Below are 16,593 nucleotides of genomic sequence, written 5' to 3'. Positions count from 1 at the left end.
CTCCGCAAAGCAGGGCCAGGGACAAAACATCAAAGAAGTATTGGCACAGCATGTAGCCCATCCTTTCCCAGAAAATAAACTTATCTTCTTAAAAAGCCCTACAGTGATCTGAAAGAAATACCTGTTAATTCACTGTTTGATACGAGTACTTGCTACTAATGCATTTATTTTTTAAACTTGTTTTACATACTAGTTATGCACAACTTTCACACAATTGCACCTAAAATTCCTAAGAGCTCTTCTGGCCGTCAGTGGAACATGTTGGGAACGGTCCCGTCTTAGATAATGGCTTGATTTTGACACTATAATGAGCTTTGGTCATGCACATTTATCATCGGCTAGATAGTCTGAAGACAAAGAAAAATCGCCAAAACCCAAGCAAATGATTTCCCCTCAAAGTCCCTCATGCTTTAAGATTACAGGAACATTCTGGAAGGTAAAGCAGAAGAGTCAATACACTGAAGTCCCTCCCTTGGTTCTGCTGTTTGACCTTGAGCTTCCTTGTATCTCTTGCCCATGTTCAGTGAACTGACAGGAATATTAAGTAACCTCCATTAGTATTTGTTAAATGATCTGGAATATTAAAACAGAGGGGGTTTATAAATATGACTGTATTCTCTGAGTTAGCAAACATTTTAGAAGCCTTCAGCCTCCTAAAATTTGGAAACAGAGACTTAGAGCAATGAGTTTTTTCTGTTAAAAACAGATACCACGATCACAACTGATGGCCAGACTTGACAACTTTCACCTTTGCACTCACTAAGGCAAAATTTTTATTCCTAAATTAGACCTAGATTTAGGAAAGCCAAACAGGAACTGGGAAGAATGTCCTTCACTTGCAGAATTTTGGGCTGAGAAGGGATTTAGCACAGAAAACTGCAATAGTTTATCACATCAACCCTTTCAGCTCCAGCTAATAGTCCAATATAAGCTTAATATTGCTAATGCAATGTCTTAAACCACAGCAGCTGTTTGTTGCTTTGAACATGAATGACAAGCCTTAACCTTCAGGATGTGTCAAAGCCCACACTTCATAGTTTGGATCGTCACTTCAAACAATGATGGAAAGTTAAATATTAGCTTTTTCCTTCCTGGTTTCACACAGATCTAATGACTAACCTATGCAGAAAAGATGAAGAATGATCAAACAGAATGTACTAACATGGGACAGCTGTAGGATTGCATGTGGTTGTGCAGAGCAAAAAAACGTGGTAATGGAGCTGTCAGATAATTATATCCATTATATGTATTCAGGAGTAAATCAGGCCAGTCCTGTTAGGTCAAATGAGTCTTTCAACTTTCCTACTGGGTCGTCCAAATGAAGAAGACTGAAACTTTTTTTTGTAAACATGAACTTAGGGTCTCAGAAAAGAAAGGTTAACTTTGCAGAATATTTTTGTATTTTTGTCTACCATTCAGGTAGATATTCAGCAAAGTTCAAAACATCTTGGTGCTAAGGTAGTTTATTTTATGGTACCAAAGAACTACAAACAACTGCATTAAGGACATTTAACATATGAAGTACAGTTTTCCTGCCTCAGGGAAAACAAAAAACAAGGTGAGAAGATATCCTTCTGCTTTTCCAAATTTAAGACATTCCCAGCAATGAAAATGCCATTGCTATCATCCCTATGCCCTATTCCTAAAAAGAAAAAGAAGTTTGGCATTTGATATTTAGTTGTGGAGCATTTGTCTTACCTCTGGGACATGTAGTTCACAATTTTTTTTCAATCAAATTGCAATTAGGGAAGGAGGAAAGATGCACAAAGGACACAAATAAGACAGACCAACAACTGAACAAGTCTATCTGCCAGTCTTCACTAAAGAAATGTTCAGGACATGAATGGGACACTGCCTCGGCAGAACAGCACGAGGAGAGCAGTAGAGACATGTCTCAGCACAACATGAAACTAAATTTCTCAGAGAACAAGACAGAAAAAATTAAAGCAGATGCCACACCTTGTTGTAGGTCTCATCAGAAGCCACACACTACCCATTATAAAGGCTGAACTTCAGATACTGTCATGTAAATGTCTCTATTACGCCACTGCACTAATTATGTTTTGAGTTAACTGGGTTCCCCTTAGGAAGGGTACAGTGTACTTTCCACTCTCCTTAGACAGAAATAGTCACTGAAACAAAATAAGTCTTTGCTATTTGTAATTGGGCCAGGGCAGGGTAAATGTCATGCAGCTGCACTTAGTTTATCTCACGCTTCCCCTTGCAATCCACACATGTGGAGGGCTTCAGTAAGGCAACAGAAAACAGAAAAAGAATGACTAAGAAAGAAAACATTAGTATCTTCAGCAGTGGCAGGAAGCCAAATAAGTCCACAAGATTTCACATTTATACAGAGGCCATGGTTACAATAAAATGCAGTTTCATTGCTGAGATGAATCTGTAAAGCTTCATTTCTACACATGAAAAAGTAGAAAGTAGGTGAGCGTTTTTAAAATATACCTGCAATCTACTTGTGTTTAGAAACCTGCAGGAATATGGAAAACAAAATTTTAACCATTCTTTAGAAAAAGTCTCAAAGAAGTCATCTATTTTAACAGATAACTGTGAGCACAATCCTTGGGAGCAACACTGAAGGCTGAGGTCAGTTTATCCACAGGTTAAACACAGCAGGTGCAGAAGCACTGCCAAGTTCCCAACATTGCCCTCCTGCCACGCTTCCACCCAGGATCCACTCCTGAGCGGTGCCAGAGGACACTCCAGGCATGCCGTCCTCTCTATGGATCCCAGGGAGCTGTGGGCCCCAGGCAGCTCCTGAGTGTGCCATTACTGCTGTCCTGCTGGAGGCTCTCGCTCAGCTCAGCAGTGTGGTCATTCCCCTCCCAACTGGTTTCAGTCAAAATGACAGGGATACACCTCAGCGAGGTGACATGTTTTAGTTTTAGTGACATGACTTTGCTGCTGCAGAGCAGGAGAGACGGAGTGTCCAAGGGAGCAGCACCCTCCAGAACACAGCGCTGTTATCCAGTGGCACTCTCCGCTTGCCCACTGGTCTGGTTGGTGCAGAGGCATCAGGACAGGCATCTACTGTATCAGCAACCCATGAGAACAGGATTTTACCACAGTATCAGTTTTGCTACATACAACAACACAGCAAGCCAGAGCTGCAATTTCAGTACACAACACCTGCTGAACCGTAAGGCTCAGGTCTCCAAGGCACGTGAGACAACGCCACTAGAAGTGAATCTATCTGCTTCAGTGGATTTCAAGATCGGTACTCACATATACACAATACTCATCAGGGACTGAAAACTTGCTATCATAAAACCTGCAGAAGTCATGGCAACTTTAAACTACTTATTTTATTGCATGTGTTAAGACACAGCCATATTAAATGAAAAAAACTCTTTTTTGCTCCAATATGCAAGCCTACTCCAAGAATGGCCTCTAGAAATTTCCTTAAATATTCCAGTAAAGATAAAAAAAACCTAGATGCAATTTGACCAACTTTCACTACAGTTCTTGCCAGACAATAACACAGAATATCTGCAATTGCCCTTAAAGAAAAACAAGATTATTTGTTGGGAAACGCTGGCAGCTATTTTCTTGGTCCATGCTGATTTCTGAAATATGTGCACGGTGACTTCTGATGGAAAAGAACACAGTGCTACACTCCTAATACTCCAGGACAAAACTCAGAAGAAAGGACATGTTATAAGTTCATGAAGAAGCATTCTGTAAACCTCTTTGGGCTTGGAAACAACAGGTTTGACATGAAAATATTAATGATGTTGACAACATTGTAATAAATACCTCTAACAGAACCTTGACTAGGAACCTCTGGAAGCATTTGGAAAGCCTGTAGTAAGGTGTGCCTAGAGCTCCTGGTAATGACACATGATAGTACTTTATTAAGCACTCACAAAGACAAAATAGTTCCTCCTTGAGCATTTCTAGAAACTTCCATCAGAGCTTACAGGTGTCATAACGATGTTACTGCTGAAACCCACTAGGACTAGTAACTCTTCATCCTTCTCCCTCCTTTTAAACAGGTGAAAAAGTCATCATATTTACCATAGTCACACATTAATATCACTAAATGCCTTGGTTACATAAATCTAGTGAAATTCTTACCTCAGATGATTTTGAGTTTTCATAATATATACCTTGAACTAAGTCACCAATAGCACTTGAAATGAGTTCCACAACCTGTAAAAGAAAAGGAGAAAAAGCCTTACATCTTTAATTATCACCAAATTGACTAACAAAGCTACTGCCAGATTTCCAGAGAGATAAACCACGAAGAAAGCTAACTGTGAAAGACTTCAGGATTTACTGAGATATATTCTGTGATACGTCTCTGCTAAAACCTCTACTACAGTAACTCTTCAATCAAAGTTTTAAGTTAATATAAATGAAAAACAAGACTTGTTTTTCCTGCAGTGTGAACTATAGAGTGTATTCTCACAAGGACGTTCACAGAACTAATAAATCCCAGTTCATGAATATGAGACAGTACCTCATCTGGGCTTTGTTTTGTTTTGTTTTTTTCCTGCCAAGTAAATACTTCACAATACCTCTCCTTGGGAGCTGTTAAAATTCTAATCTTCGTGGCTAATACAGAAAAGTCAGAATCCATAGAAAGGTAACCTTTCAAACGTGATCACTTGGTATTCGGGTGCCCTGGGAATGCACTGTGGATGTATTTAGTGCATGGCCTGAGGCTCAGCTGTACCACATACACTGAAAGTCTGCAACACGGGAATGTTTAAATCAGATTTATCAATCTGTATTATCTTCAGGGTTCAGACTTTTTATTTTATTCAAGCGAAGCCTAAAAATCTGAACTTGATCCAGAATGTAAAACAAGTAGTCCACAGTCTCCCTGGAACTACTGTAAAATTTAAAGTTGTGCACATGAACTATCTTAATTGGAACAAAATACTCAGATTTATTGTAAAATTAAATGCGGGCATTTCAAATAAGCACACCTTAAGGCTACCTCTTTGGTTGCTCACAAAGTTTTAATTTCTTGAATGTGTAATTTCTTATGCATATGAGTCTATATCTGATTCCTCTTTTTGCTTCCTAAAATTCAATGTAGTTCTTGCTGAATTAAAAGATTTAGTTTCAATTTTTATCATTCTTGTAACTGAAGACAAGAAGTCAAATGATAAAAGCCCTAACAGAAAGATATTCTAACATTTAGGCACACTTTATTTGATAATAAAAACACATTTGTATGCTAGTTTGGAGTACTAGCAGAAAGGTTGTGTTTTCTTTTTTTTAAACACTGGTTCATATACATATTCATATACACACAGCAAGCGCTAACTTTAGAAATGGTGCTGATTAAAAGTCATGTTTTTTCTTGCAATGCATATGGGTTAATTTGCAAGACCTACAAAAACAGCCTGAAAAAAAAATCACATTGCCCTTTAGGAAACTAGACACCGAAGAAATATTGTAGCAATATGAGCTTTGAAGGAACTGAAAGGACAATGATCCTACAGTGTTACCAGATGTGTTGAGTTATTTAAGTGGGGATCAGAGAAAATGAGGGGCTCTTTTTTTTTTTTTTTTTGAACAACAACACTCACCCCCCTGCCCCCCCTGTTTTTTAAGGTATCAGATAAGCCTTATTCCCAAATCCAGGAGGACTGAGTATCGCCAATAGGTCTATGAAAGTCTGTAACTAAACGCCCAGGATCAGATTGTATTACAGTTTATACAAGCAACATCCCAAGATTCTTCTGATGGCTAGGACACATAATACAGATCAATCACTCACTCAAAAATGTTATGGTTTGTGAAATGGTCTGAGCTCAGAGACCTACACTGGTAATACGAAGAGGAATTTACAAAGACACAGAGTCCTACTCTAAATGTCAAAGTGATAGTATGAACTTTTAACAATGCAGCTGGCTCTGGATAACTAAACCTTTTCCTCTCTTGCCTGAAACTCTAGACTGAGCAGGACCCTGTTTTGGGGTTTCTTTTTCCATCTCTCCTCCTCCTTTTTAGTGCAAGTCTACCCTCAAAGGCAATTTTAACTGACTTAAAGCAAGCTTGGTGAAACATTTGTGAACAATTGTACCTCTTCCTCTTAGAGTTTATAAAACATCTTAGGAGAATTACACACCAACTGTTTAGAAGAATCCTTATTATATTAAATACCAGTGACATATTGAACACTGTATGTTAGTGAGAATTTAGTACTAATATTACCTCCTTTCTTTCCAAATACATATAAAGAATACTTTTAAGGTAAATATAAGGCCATACAGATCACCAAGAGGAATGAAATTCCAGTTTCAAGAACATAGTGAGATACTTGTATGAGGCTCTGTTACCTCACCAATCCTTAATCTGATCTACAAAAAGCATCTCCTGCTTAACGTCAGTGGCCTGGGGTCCTGAGCCCTGGGGAAAGAAATGAGAAACGAGGAAACCAGGCAATTTTCTTCTGCATCCCAAAATGACAGAGGAAGAAAAATTATTACGGATTCAGTAGTATTCATGGAATGATACACTGTCTAGCTCTTATGTAGCACTTTCCATCAAAAAATTTGAAAGCAATCAACATCCCCTGTTAAATTTATTCCCTACCATTTTATATAAGGGGAAAATGGCAACAGTGAACTGATTTTCCAGAAAATCATGCAGTATACCAGTGTAAGAGCAGAAAACAGTATCCAAGCTGTCTTCATTCTCATCACTGCCTTTCTGACCAGTGCTGACATTTTTGAGATGCAAGTCTGAGGAACAAGAAAGTTAGATGAAAAATGAAGTGCTCTCAACTGCTTCTCTTTTAATTTGACAGTTGAGCTCCATTTAAAAAAAGTTCAGAGATGAGGAAAGAGAAGAAAGGATTGCCAGAATTAGTGCTTGAAAACAGAAACTCAAAAGAGACCAAAGGCAGCCTATTCATAACCTCTCTTCCCATTATTTTCCACTCCTCAACATGGTTTTGAGAAGCCTGGTTCCTCACAGGTACTCAAGATGAGCAGGAGCAACCTCACATTGAGAGAAAATAAACTTCCACTCTATTTTTCATTTTCCACTCTGCATCAGCATCTTCCAAAGTGCTGTCTTCTGCTCCTCCAGTGTCCCCACGACTGGGTATGGCCCAGGGGATAACAAATGCACATGCAAGTGATTTCACACCCTTTAAACACATTTTGTGACAGTTCTGCTAGTGTGTTTTTTTTTTTTTTTTCCAAGGAGGTATTACTTCAACATTTTTTGTAGGGAAGTGATCTCTTCTGCTTCTTAAAAGTCAACACAAAGTCCATCAGTTTAGTATGAATACAGGGAAAAGAGATGGATTGTTAAAGCTAAAATCTCTCCTACTATCTAGGCAGGCTAAGTGTAAAACATGATGTAAATTCTGGACACAACTATTTGACTGCTCATTCCACAGCAAGGTAGAACACATGTTCTGACCTCTCCAATTCATTCAAATAGGAAATAGTCCAAAAGACTGTGCTGTGTTTCAGTTCCAGAAGAGTTCTGTAGGGTTAAAAATCAGAAATTTGTTGAAACTTAATTTACCCTTTTCTGGTGTAGTAACTTGTTTGTCAAAAAGGTACAGCTTTACCCCTTCAAGGCTCTTTAAGTTTACTTTGAGTCTAATTGCTCAAGCTTAAAATTTCTACATATTACTTGAAGAAATAATAAAAACATTGGTAATTCATTTAGTTCAGAAAATTACTCAGGACATCCCACCAATCACTTAATGATTGTCTTCCTTCCTTTTCCTGAAATCAGAATTCCATGTAGTTTACTGAAGACATATCTGTAAGATAATTCAGAGTTCAGAATTCCCAAAGCACCATACATGGTGTTACAGAATAGGGCCACATGTTCACTGTTGCAGGTACAGCAGCCCAGTTCATGACTGCAGTTGACTGTCCTGGGACATTCAACTCTGTCTATAGAAAAAGAGGTGTATTTTAATGGAAGTGAAATTCTGTGCTGGAAGGAATGCAGGGAAATCACAGAATATAAGACATTTCAGTAGAATACTTTCTTCAGAGTTAAAAAATACTATTCACACTCCATCAAGCACAGTAAAAAAGAATGGATTCCGAGCCCCACTCATCCTTCCCAGAGTTTTTAAACAACCTGGATGAAAAGACGACATTGGTGCCATCAGTTTAGCAATTCAAGCACTTTGCTCCCTTATCTTCAAAATACTTTGTTTCAAGTTTACTGCAACATAACACTGCTTATGGTTTTTCTCCTGGTTTTCCTTCTAGTTTACAAAAAGGAATGAATCTGAGCTCCACTCAAAGAATGGTCATTTTATTTTACATTCAGCAGCTGAAATGGAATTGATTACACAGACCACTCTGTTTCAGAGTGGTAATATCATGTCTCTCCAGACTCTATTGGATATTTTCAAGGGGAACATCACAGCAAGGATAAAGCTCTTGTGGGAAGACAGGAAACAGCACCAGGAAGAACACAGCAATGGGTACATCTTTGTTCTTCATCCCTCACAATTTCTCTTTGACAAACTTCCTTGGCTTTGCCAAATTCCTTCTGAGAAGGGCCACAAGTAATTCCTTCCATCCTTATGTTGAAACAATATCCCTTCCTCACACATCTGCTATGACAGACCCTAATCCTTGCTGCTGATATGTAGATTTAAAAATGTAGCAGGACTTCTCCACACAAATAAAGAAGAAAATTAGATGGTCAGGAACCATTAAATATACAGATAAAAATTCCTTCAGCTTGCATTTGACTTCCCTCCCCAAAAAAGCACTAATTTGGGAAGTACTCCAACACTTAAAAAATCCACAAAAAGCCCTTAAATACTCTACTGCATAGAACATTGCAATACTAGGAAGCTAAAGACAAAACTTAGCAAAGTGCTGATATTGGATTTTGATTGTTCAAGAATGCCTAAAAAAAAAACCAACACAAAAAAAAAAGGAGTGAAAACTGCAAGGAGTTTCAAGAACAGTGAAATTCAATTTTCTTTCCTGGTAATCTCCTCAAACATCATTAGTCATACAGGTAACCAAGTGTGCCAGCCTACAGAATGTTTTTTTTAATCTAATGTTTATCAAATCCTATTGGATTTATTATTTGAAATCATCTTGAGCTTTACTGTTTTTTGAAGCTGGCTCTCTCTTAGTTGAAACACACAGAAAGGACAGCAATGTGCTTTCTAGAATGCTTTAGGTGGTCTTGGAAAACAGTTACGGTTTTCTTCATTCTGTTAATGATGATTTGTAGCAAAATACAATACAACAATATAGTGTAAACACATCACCCAACCCCACTACTTGTTAAAAAGGTGCCTAAGACATAAAAAATAATCAGCAGCTGTCAATTTGAAAACTGCTAATATTGTTGAATATCTACCTTAAGGTCAGTCTGCCTAAGGGATTTTCACCAGAGTTAGGTTGCCCTTTTTACTCTGATGCAGCACTATCTACAGAATTGTATTTAATCCGTGTAAAGACTTTTAGAGCATCATTCACTCATTTTCCTTAATGACAACATAACCAACAGATTAAATATTGCTTTCCTGGTCTACCTCCATGTGATACCTTTCACAGTTTCTTACTACCTCTGCAGATCCATGGCAGCATATCCTCACACTAAAGTACTCAACAACTGAGTGACGCAGGATAGAGAAATACCTGAGTGCTTCAGCTGGACCCTTTTGGATGGGTAATTTCAACAGTGAACAAAGAAGGTATCGTGACTACAGGGCTCTGTAGGTATAAACACCTCCCCATCCATAAGTGAGACAGGAGAGCATGGCTATAAAACACTGTTCCCAGTCATGCTGCTGCAGACAACCATTAAACTGGGCTATGCTCACAAATGAATTGAGGCTTAAAGTGAGTAACACAAATTGTACCTGCAAGTAGCATTAACTATTTTGACAGTCTGTACCGGAACAAAGGTGAATCAGAAGTAAGATCATTTAGCATCTGACAGATGAAATCAACTTAATGAAGCTGCAGATGTTTGTTAAACAAACAAATCAACAACCTGCTTTACAAGGGGTAGCAGATTCTAGGCTCCAAGTGAAATGCTGTTGAATTTCAAAACACTAATATTAACAAGCAGTTACAGTTCACCCAGAAATTCAATATTCTTGTTAGCCAACAAGAAGTCAAATACACCAGCATTTTGATTAAAAATACAATTAACTCATTTACATGACTGCTAAAACCTTATGCATTTTACCACATTATTACACTAAAACCACTCCAGATGTAAAGGCACTTTTACTAAAAATTTTACCATGGAAAGGTTCACTTTAAAGAAAAGCTTTACAGCAGTGAAAAGAGAGGGGAAGATATATAATCTATTGCCCTATTTACAAAGCATATCTACTTTAGCCTCTCCTACAGTACAATGGTTATAAACACCTGATGGGAGGTGAGGGAGCCAAATTCTACTCAGCAGTGCCCATTGACAGGATGAGGCAACAGGCACAAACAAAAACATGAAATGCAATCTGGATACAGGAAAACATTCTACTGTGAGGCCATCCAACAATGGATCAGGTTGCCCAAAGGGGTTGCCAAGTCTCCGTTTTTGGTGATATTTAAAATCTGTCTGGACATAGTTCTGGGCAACTATCTCTAGCTGACCCTGCTTGAGCAGGGGGTTTGGACTACATGATCCCCAGAGTTCCCTGTCAATCTGTGACACCAGCAGCTGCTGGAGGAAGACCACAGTTGATTTTACATATTTACATCTGCAGCACCAACAACAACTTCTCTCATCTCTGAAATAACACAGTCAAGGCTACAGAGCTGGTGACAAATACTCTCTCAGGTAAGAGTTAAGTTTACTGATTGTACTAGGAACAGATTTCTCTATTATATAAATAGTTATGTTCTTGGGAGACTAAGAAAGGCCATCCAGACTAATCTTAGACTCTTATCACCATTGCTAACAGCTTTGAATTGCAACCAAATCATCACAAAAATGTATTTTCACTTTTTAAAAGTATTGCCTGTTGAAGCCATACTCCAGGTGTATATATATATGTATGTGTGTATATATATATATATATATATATATATATATGGGCTGACTATATACCAGCCACTATAACCTCCAGTCCTGCAAAACTGTATATTAACTGCCTTGTACCTCTAGAAGCAAATACCCCACATATCCAAAGATGAAAGTTAATATATGTTAAATATGCACTCAAAAAAAAAAAAAAAAAGTTGTTTCAGGTAATACTAGGATAGCATTTCACCCAATGTAGATCTGATTGCTTTTTATCCTACTATGCACTCTCAACAGGAATCTTACTATGTTTGAGAAACAGACTTCAAATAAAGCCTTGAAAATGGAACTTGTGCTCTTCCACTCCTTCAGCTATAAAGAGAATGAAGTTGACATTGCAAATATCACTTCTGGAGGACATCACCTTAGAATCACAGAATCATTAGGTTAGAAAAGACCTTTAAGATCATCAAGTCCAAACTAAACCCAGGACTGTCAAGTCCAGTGCTAAACCATGTCCTAAGTGTCACATTTACATATCTTTTAAAGACCTCCATGGATGGTGACTCCACCACTTCCCTATACAGGCTCCTCCAGTGGTTTTGTTGAAGAGATTTCACCGGTACTCTCATTTCATGTACCTGTTCTGTGAAAATTCATTTTCATATTATAATTTAGGTAAGGGCCAAAGCTATTTAGCAGCAAATTCCTCCATGATGATTATTCATGGCTGTGAAAGAAAAAGTTGTAACAAACATCTCTGTTTAAGAAAAGCAGGCAGTGCCAATATCTATTCTAATTTAGTGGTGAATGAAGTGGCAGAACTGCTGGCTCTTGAGAGTCCTTTCCCACAATATGCATCTCATGCAGAATAAAACATCATATACCCAAAAGTTTTCATTGCTTCAATTTCTTAGAATAAATTTTGTTTTCTTTTGAACATATATTTGCTACATATTCTGGCATTGATCTTGAATACATATTCTTGTTAACAGTCACAGAAATATTAAATACAGACACTTTTTAATGTTTGTCTTAAATCTTTCAAAGACAATTTCTCTGAAAAGTGAGGGGTTTTGACTAAAAAAAAAAGAAAAAACCTTTCTTCCAAAATTTGGCTTTAATATTGCATTAGATTTATTTATATATATATAAATACACACACACACATACTCGTATGTAACATGCACATATATATCTCAAAGCCTGTAAATATTTTTGACTCCTGAAGTACTTGTGTTCACCACTAGACAACTGCCAACTTGGTGCTCTATATTAAGGGAGCAAACATAAGAGGAACAGACCCCAATTACCCAGAACTCATTTGCCAGGTATAGTGATTGTCTTGAGATGCTGAATGACCTTTGACTTTCATCAGATTCAGCCTCTCTTCAGTTTCTTTAGTTTTTATCTTCACTGATGCTCAGTCATCTCTGAAAAGCCCTCTGTTTCACATGGATAGCATATCAATATTTCCCAGACCATTCTGTTAATTACAAGGCAAACAGCAGTTCCATAAGAAAAAGAACTACTAAACCAGGTGTTAGAAACAGCTGTGCAGTTTACCTCCAAGGAAGACAATATTTACCTAGTTTAATGACAGGTATTTGGTTCAAGAACTCAAGCAGTAAACATTGACTTTGGTCTGCTGGGCAGACCAGAGAAGCAGAAAGATGTGTCTGATTGCTACTGTGAGGAAGGCAAATTCAGATGTGAAATGATTCAGACGCAAGACTATTGCATGGACTTTGTGCAAACTGGTGTAAAGATCTTTGGTAGGCCACTGAAAATTCATCAGAACTGAATGGAAAACTTCCTCCTGAGGCTGTTAATTGCTTGGTCAACATGACATTGAGACAGAACCTCAAACACTCACAATTCTGTTCTTGACAGCACCGTGCCTTGATGCTTTAAAAATATTCTTGCAGAGTATTTTTGGGAAAGACTCTAATCTAGACTTGATGATACAATGATACCTATGATGACATATTCTGCTATCAGTCTCAGTTTCAGTCTTTCCATGTTCTGCAGCAATCATTCTGCTACAAGGTACTGTTCGTAAGCCACAGACATCCATGAGGGAAGTGGCAGAAATCACTCTTTTTTTTTTTAGAAGTATTTTTTCATGCAGAAGTGGGAGGACAGAAAACAGACTGAAATCTAAACATAAAATTTTCCAGTAGTGCCATGGCCAAGAATCACCAAAAATTATACTCTTTCCATATAGACATACACTAACCCCAGCAGAGTCTAACTTTGGGAAAGCTTAACATAAGCATTAGCTTTAAAAACCAGTACAGGTGCAAAAGGCCACTAAGGTAAAGGATAAACCTATTTGAGGAATGCACTGATTAGGAATTAAGGCAAAGTTAAGCAGTTTTAATCTCAAAACTGATATTCATTGCAATGCAACAGGACTCTTACTGATCTAAAAGACTGTTTCTAACATTATCACAATTACAGATGAAGCCTAATCTTCAGAATTTTATTAAATTAATAAGTTAATAAGATGGGTCACTTAATCCTCTAACTTAACTTCTCTAAGAGATTACTTTTCAAATTTATAACCACAGCCATTAAGGTAATGAAATTTTACAAATATTCAATATTACTGGCTATACATAGCAAAAGTGAAATAGAAAAAAAACCCTGTGAAATATTCAGAAAACTGAATGCTTCATTTGCTCAGGTGTTATTTTAGGGGCTACTTCTTGAGAACAATGGCAACAGATGCACTTCCTAAGAAACTGTTCCACAGACACAAACATCAAAAGAGACAATGGGAAGAGTACAATGCAGTAATTGGGAGACTCACTAGCATCATTCTACAGTTTTAGCATCATCATCATCAGTATCGTAAAAGCTGCTGCCTCTAATGACAGCAGAAATGCTAGACAAAAGTTGTACAGCAGTAGTGTGGGACAAATTTGATTACCAGGTACTGATTCCAATAGATTTTAACCTTTTATCTCTAACATGCAAGATTTTTTTTTACCCTAATGCTTCAATACTTTTATCAACTATTACAAAAATTGCCTTTTTTCTACCAAAGAAACTTCATATGATTGTCAATAAAATATTTACTAAAGAATCTTATTAAAAATCCAGTGTTTGAGGACATTGGGAAGAAAAAGCAATACATGCCCATTAAATGAACATAAAGTTTGTTTCAATTACAATCTCTTTTATGTTTTACTTTACAGTAAATGAAATCTAAATTTACCTCTCCAAAGGCATGTAAATTAGTACATTTCGGTGCCATCTAAATATAATAATTAAAACAAATAACACTTTTCTTCATTATGATTCATACACAATTATCAATTATTATGTATTTCTCAGTACTTAAGAGTGTGTTTGCATTCTCCAATAAAAGCTATGCTAACAATATACTGAATAACAATATTCAGTATGTATCTCAATATTTTAAGATACAGAACTGCTTATTTAGGGTTGCCTAAAGAAGAACTTTATTTTGCAATAATTCGATCATGTTGCCCTGTGTCATCTAACATTAGTTTAAAAGTTCAAAAACATTAGACTTCTTCCTTGGTTTTCTTCTCTCCCAGTATCCCAGTATGCTTCTTAAGCATACTTTTCCATAAATCAGTTCAGAGCTCTTTAAACTTATCTATATTTTTCAGTAGTGTCTGGTTTTGAGACACACCCCTGTGGCACTCTAAAATACTAAATTAAAACAAAAATACTCAATAATATAGATACTATCCTACTCCCTATCTTGTTCAGTACATCATCATCAAACAGTGCCTCAGGGGAAGGTACAGCAAGACAGACATGATAAAGTGCTTCAGAAAAGCTCTTTATTCAGCTCTCTAGAAAAAAAAAAAAAATTGAAGGTTGTTTTTCTTCTTTTTTTGCCCCGCAAGAAGAAAACATCATTATCAAACTTTATAAACTTTCTCTTAATCTAATTTGATCTAATCTGATCTCTTCTTCTTACCAAATTCCTGTCACCTAGCTGCTCTGTAAGCTGATCATTTTAGAGATACTCAGCTCTAACAGCAGCTTGTACTAGGGAAGAAAAAGAAAGTCAATATGTGAGCAAAGGCAAAGAGTTAAAAACAATTAAAAATATATAAAAGATTCGAAAATGGTTTTATCACCACTTCAGTTTTCTATATGAACACAGTACTGGGAGCAAACACATTACTTCTGGTTCTCAGCGTTTCTCCCTGTTTTTTTCATCCTGCCTTCTCTGATCAATACAGCTACTGAATCCCAGTAGGAAAATTCAGATTATAAAGGTCTTTGTTTATTTTATGTAAAATATAATAAAAATATACACTGTAAATATACTTAGCAGATATTTATGGTTCAAATCTTCCACCAGAGAAAATAAAGAAGAATCTCTCTTCCAAAATAACTTCCATTGCTCTGAAAATAACTCATCTCAAGTACATTTATGAAGAAGGACCTTCTACTTACCTCAAACAAAATGAAAAGCACTGTTCTGAGGGATGGTAATTTGAATCTATTACAAGTCAATAGCTGCTAATGGTTGCCTTTACACCGGCAACTATTAACATTTAGTTTCCATTAAAAAAGGGTATTTCTTGGCAGATTCGTGACAGGTTTTTTTCACAAGTTTATGTTCTTCTCTTGACATTATTCAGGGAAAGAAAAAGTCTCATACAAGTACCACCTTTGTTAAATGACATGTAAAAATCAAAATTGTAGATTCTAGCTGACTTGTTTGTCAATTCTCAAAACTGTCAATCTACATCAAAAGAGCAACTGGCATCATTTCAGAAAAGAGGATATTCTCTGTATCCTTCACTGGACACCAGGGAACCAAGCTGCTTAAGTTCCAACCTGAGCCGTCCTCTAGGACCACAACTGATGCTACAGATGTAGAAACCATAGTTCAAGATAAACAGTTCTTACAGGAAGTGCAGTGCACCTTCAGGTTGTTGCAATAGGAAGACATAGGAAGACTTAAATGAGTAACTTACTGATGTTTATGTAAACACCAGGCATATTTGATAAACAAGACACTTATGCCTTTAGGAATGTAGAAACTTAACATAAGGAAATGGATCCACTATGTAAGTACTACATCTGTGCTCCTGTTTATTTATGAACAAAAAACGCTTAATAAAATAATGCTCTACAATGTGGTCTTCTGGCAGAACTCTGCATTGACAGACAAGATTCCTAAATTCAATTCCAAGCTTTCAGCCTGTAGATTTTGAAGTGTTTCTGTGATGAGTTTAATAATTTCAAGAAGAACTGACTGAATTATACTGTGAAAAATTGAGTCAGTTCTTAAGATTTCAGTAAGAACTACAGAGAACACTACCGTAACACTACCATTACATGTACTTCAGGTTTTTGGGATAGGCTTTTTCTTCTTTTGGGGAGGTTCATTTCCTGTTTTGTATATGTTGGGTTTTGGTGGTTTTGTTTTGGTTGTTTGGCTGGTTTGTGGGTTTTCTTTCTTTAAATACAAAGGGATGCCTTATTACCAGTTTATGGAGCTGCAAGAAATGCATTTGCAGATTATTTTACAATTTTCTAGGCATTGCACTAAAATGCACCACTTCAGCCTTCTGAAGTTCTATGCATCACTCTCTTTAGAGTGTAAGAGCATCAAAACTGGTTTTAATTACGTTTTTTAAG

At 36.9% G+C, this 16,593-nt stretch overlaps 1 protein-coding gene across 3 annotated transcripts in view; it reads right to left on the bottom strand.

The window, feature by feature from the left end:
* PDSS2 (decaprenyl diphosphate synthase subunit 2) overlaps window positions 1–16,593 on the bottom strand; it is a 119,068-nt gene that overhangs the window by 24,656 nt on the left and 77,819 nt on the right. For all 3 annotated transcript variants that reach the window (XR_011149956.1, XM_069011032.1, XM_069011034.1), the window contains one exon: window positions 4,093–4,167. Coding sequence is in view for 2 of the 3 variants with exons in the window: in XM_069011032.1 (XP_068867133.1) it covers window positions 4,093–4,167 (75 nt within the window). In the remaining variant the exon portion in view is untranslated. The remainder of the gene's footprint in view (window positions 1–4,092; window positions 4,168–16,593) is intronic.

This window comes from Aphelocoma coerulescens, chromosome 3 (genome assembly GCF_041296385.1).
Source record: "Aphelocoma coerulescens isolate FSJ_1873_10779 chromosome 3, UR_Acoe_1.0, whole genome shotgun sequence".
NCBI classification, from domain to species: Eukaryota; Metazoa; Chordata; class Aves; order Passeriformes; family Corvidae; genus Aphelocoma; species Aphelocoma coerulescens.
This window is presented reverse-complemented; position numbering and strand designations above follow the sequence as displayed.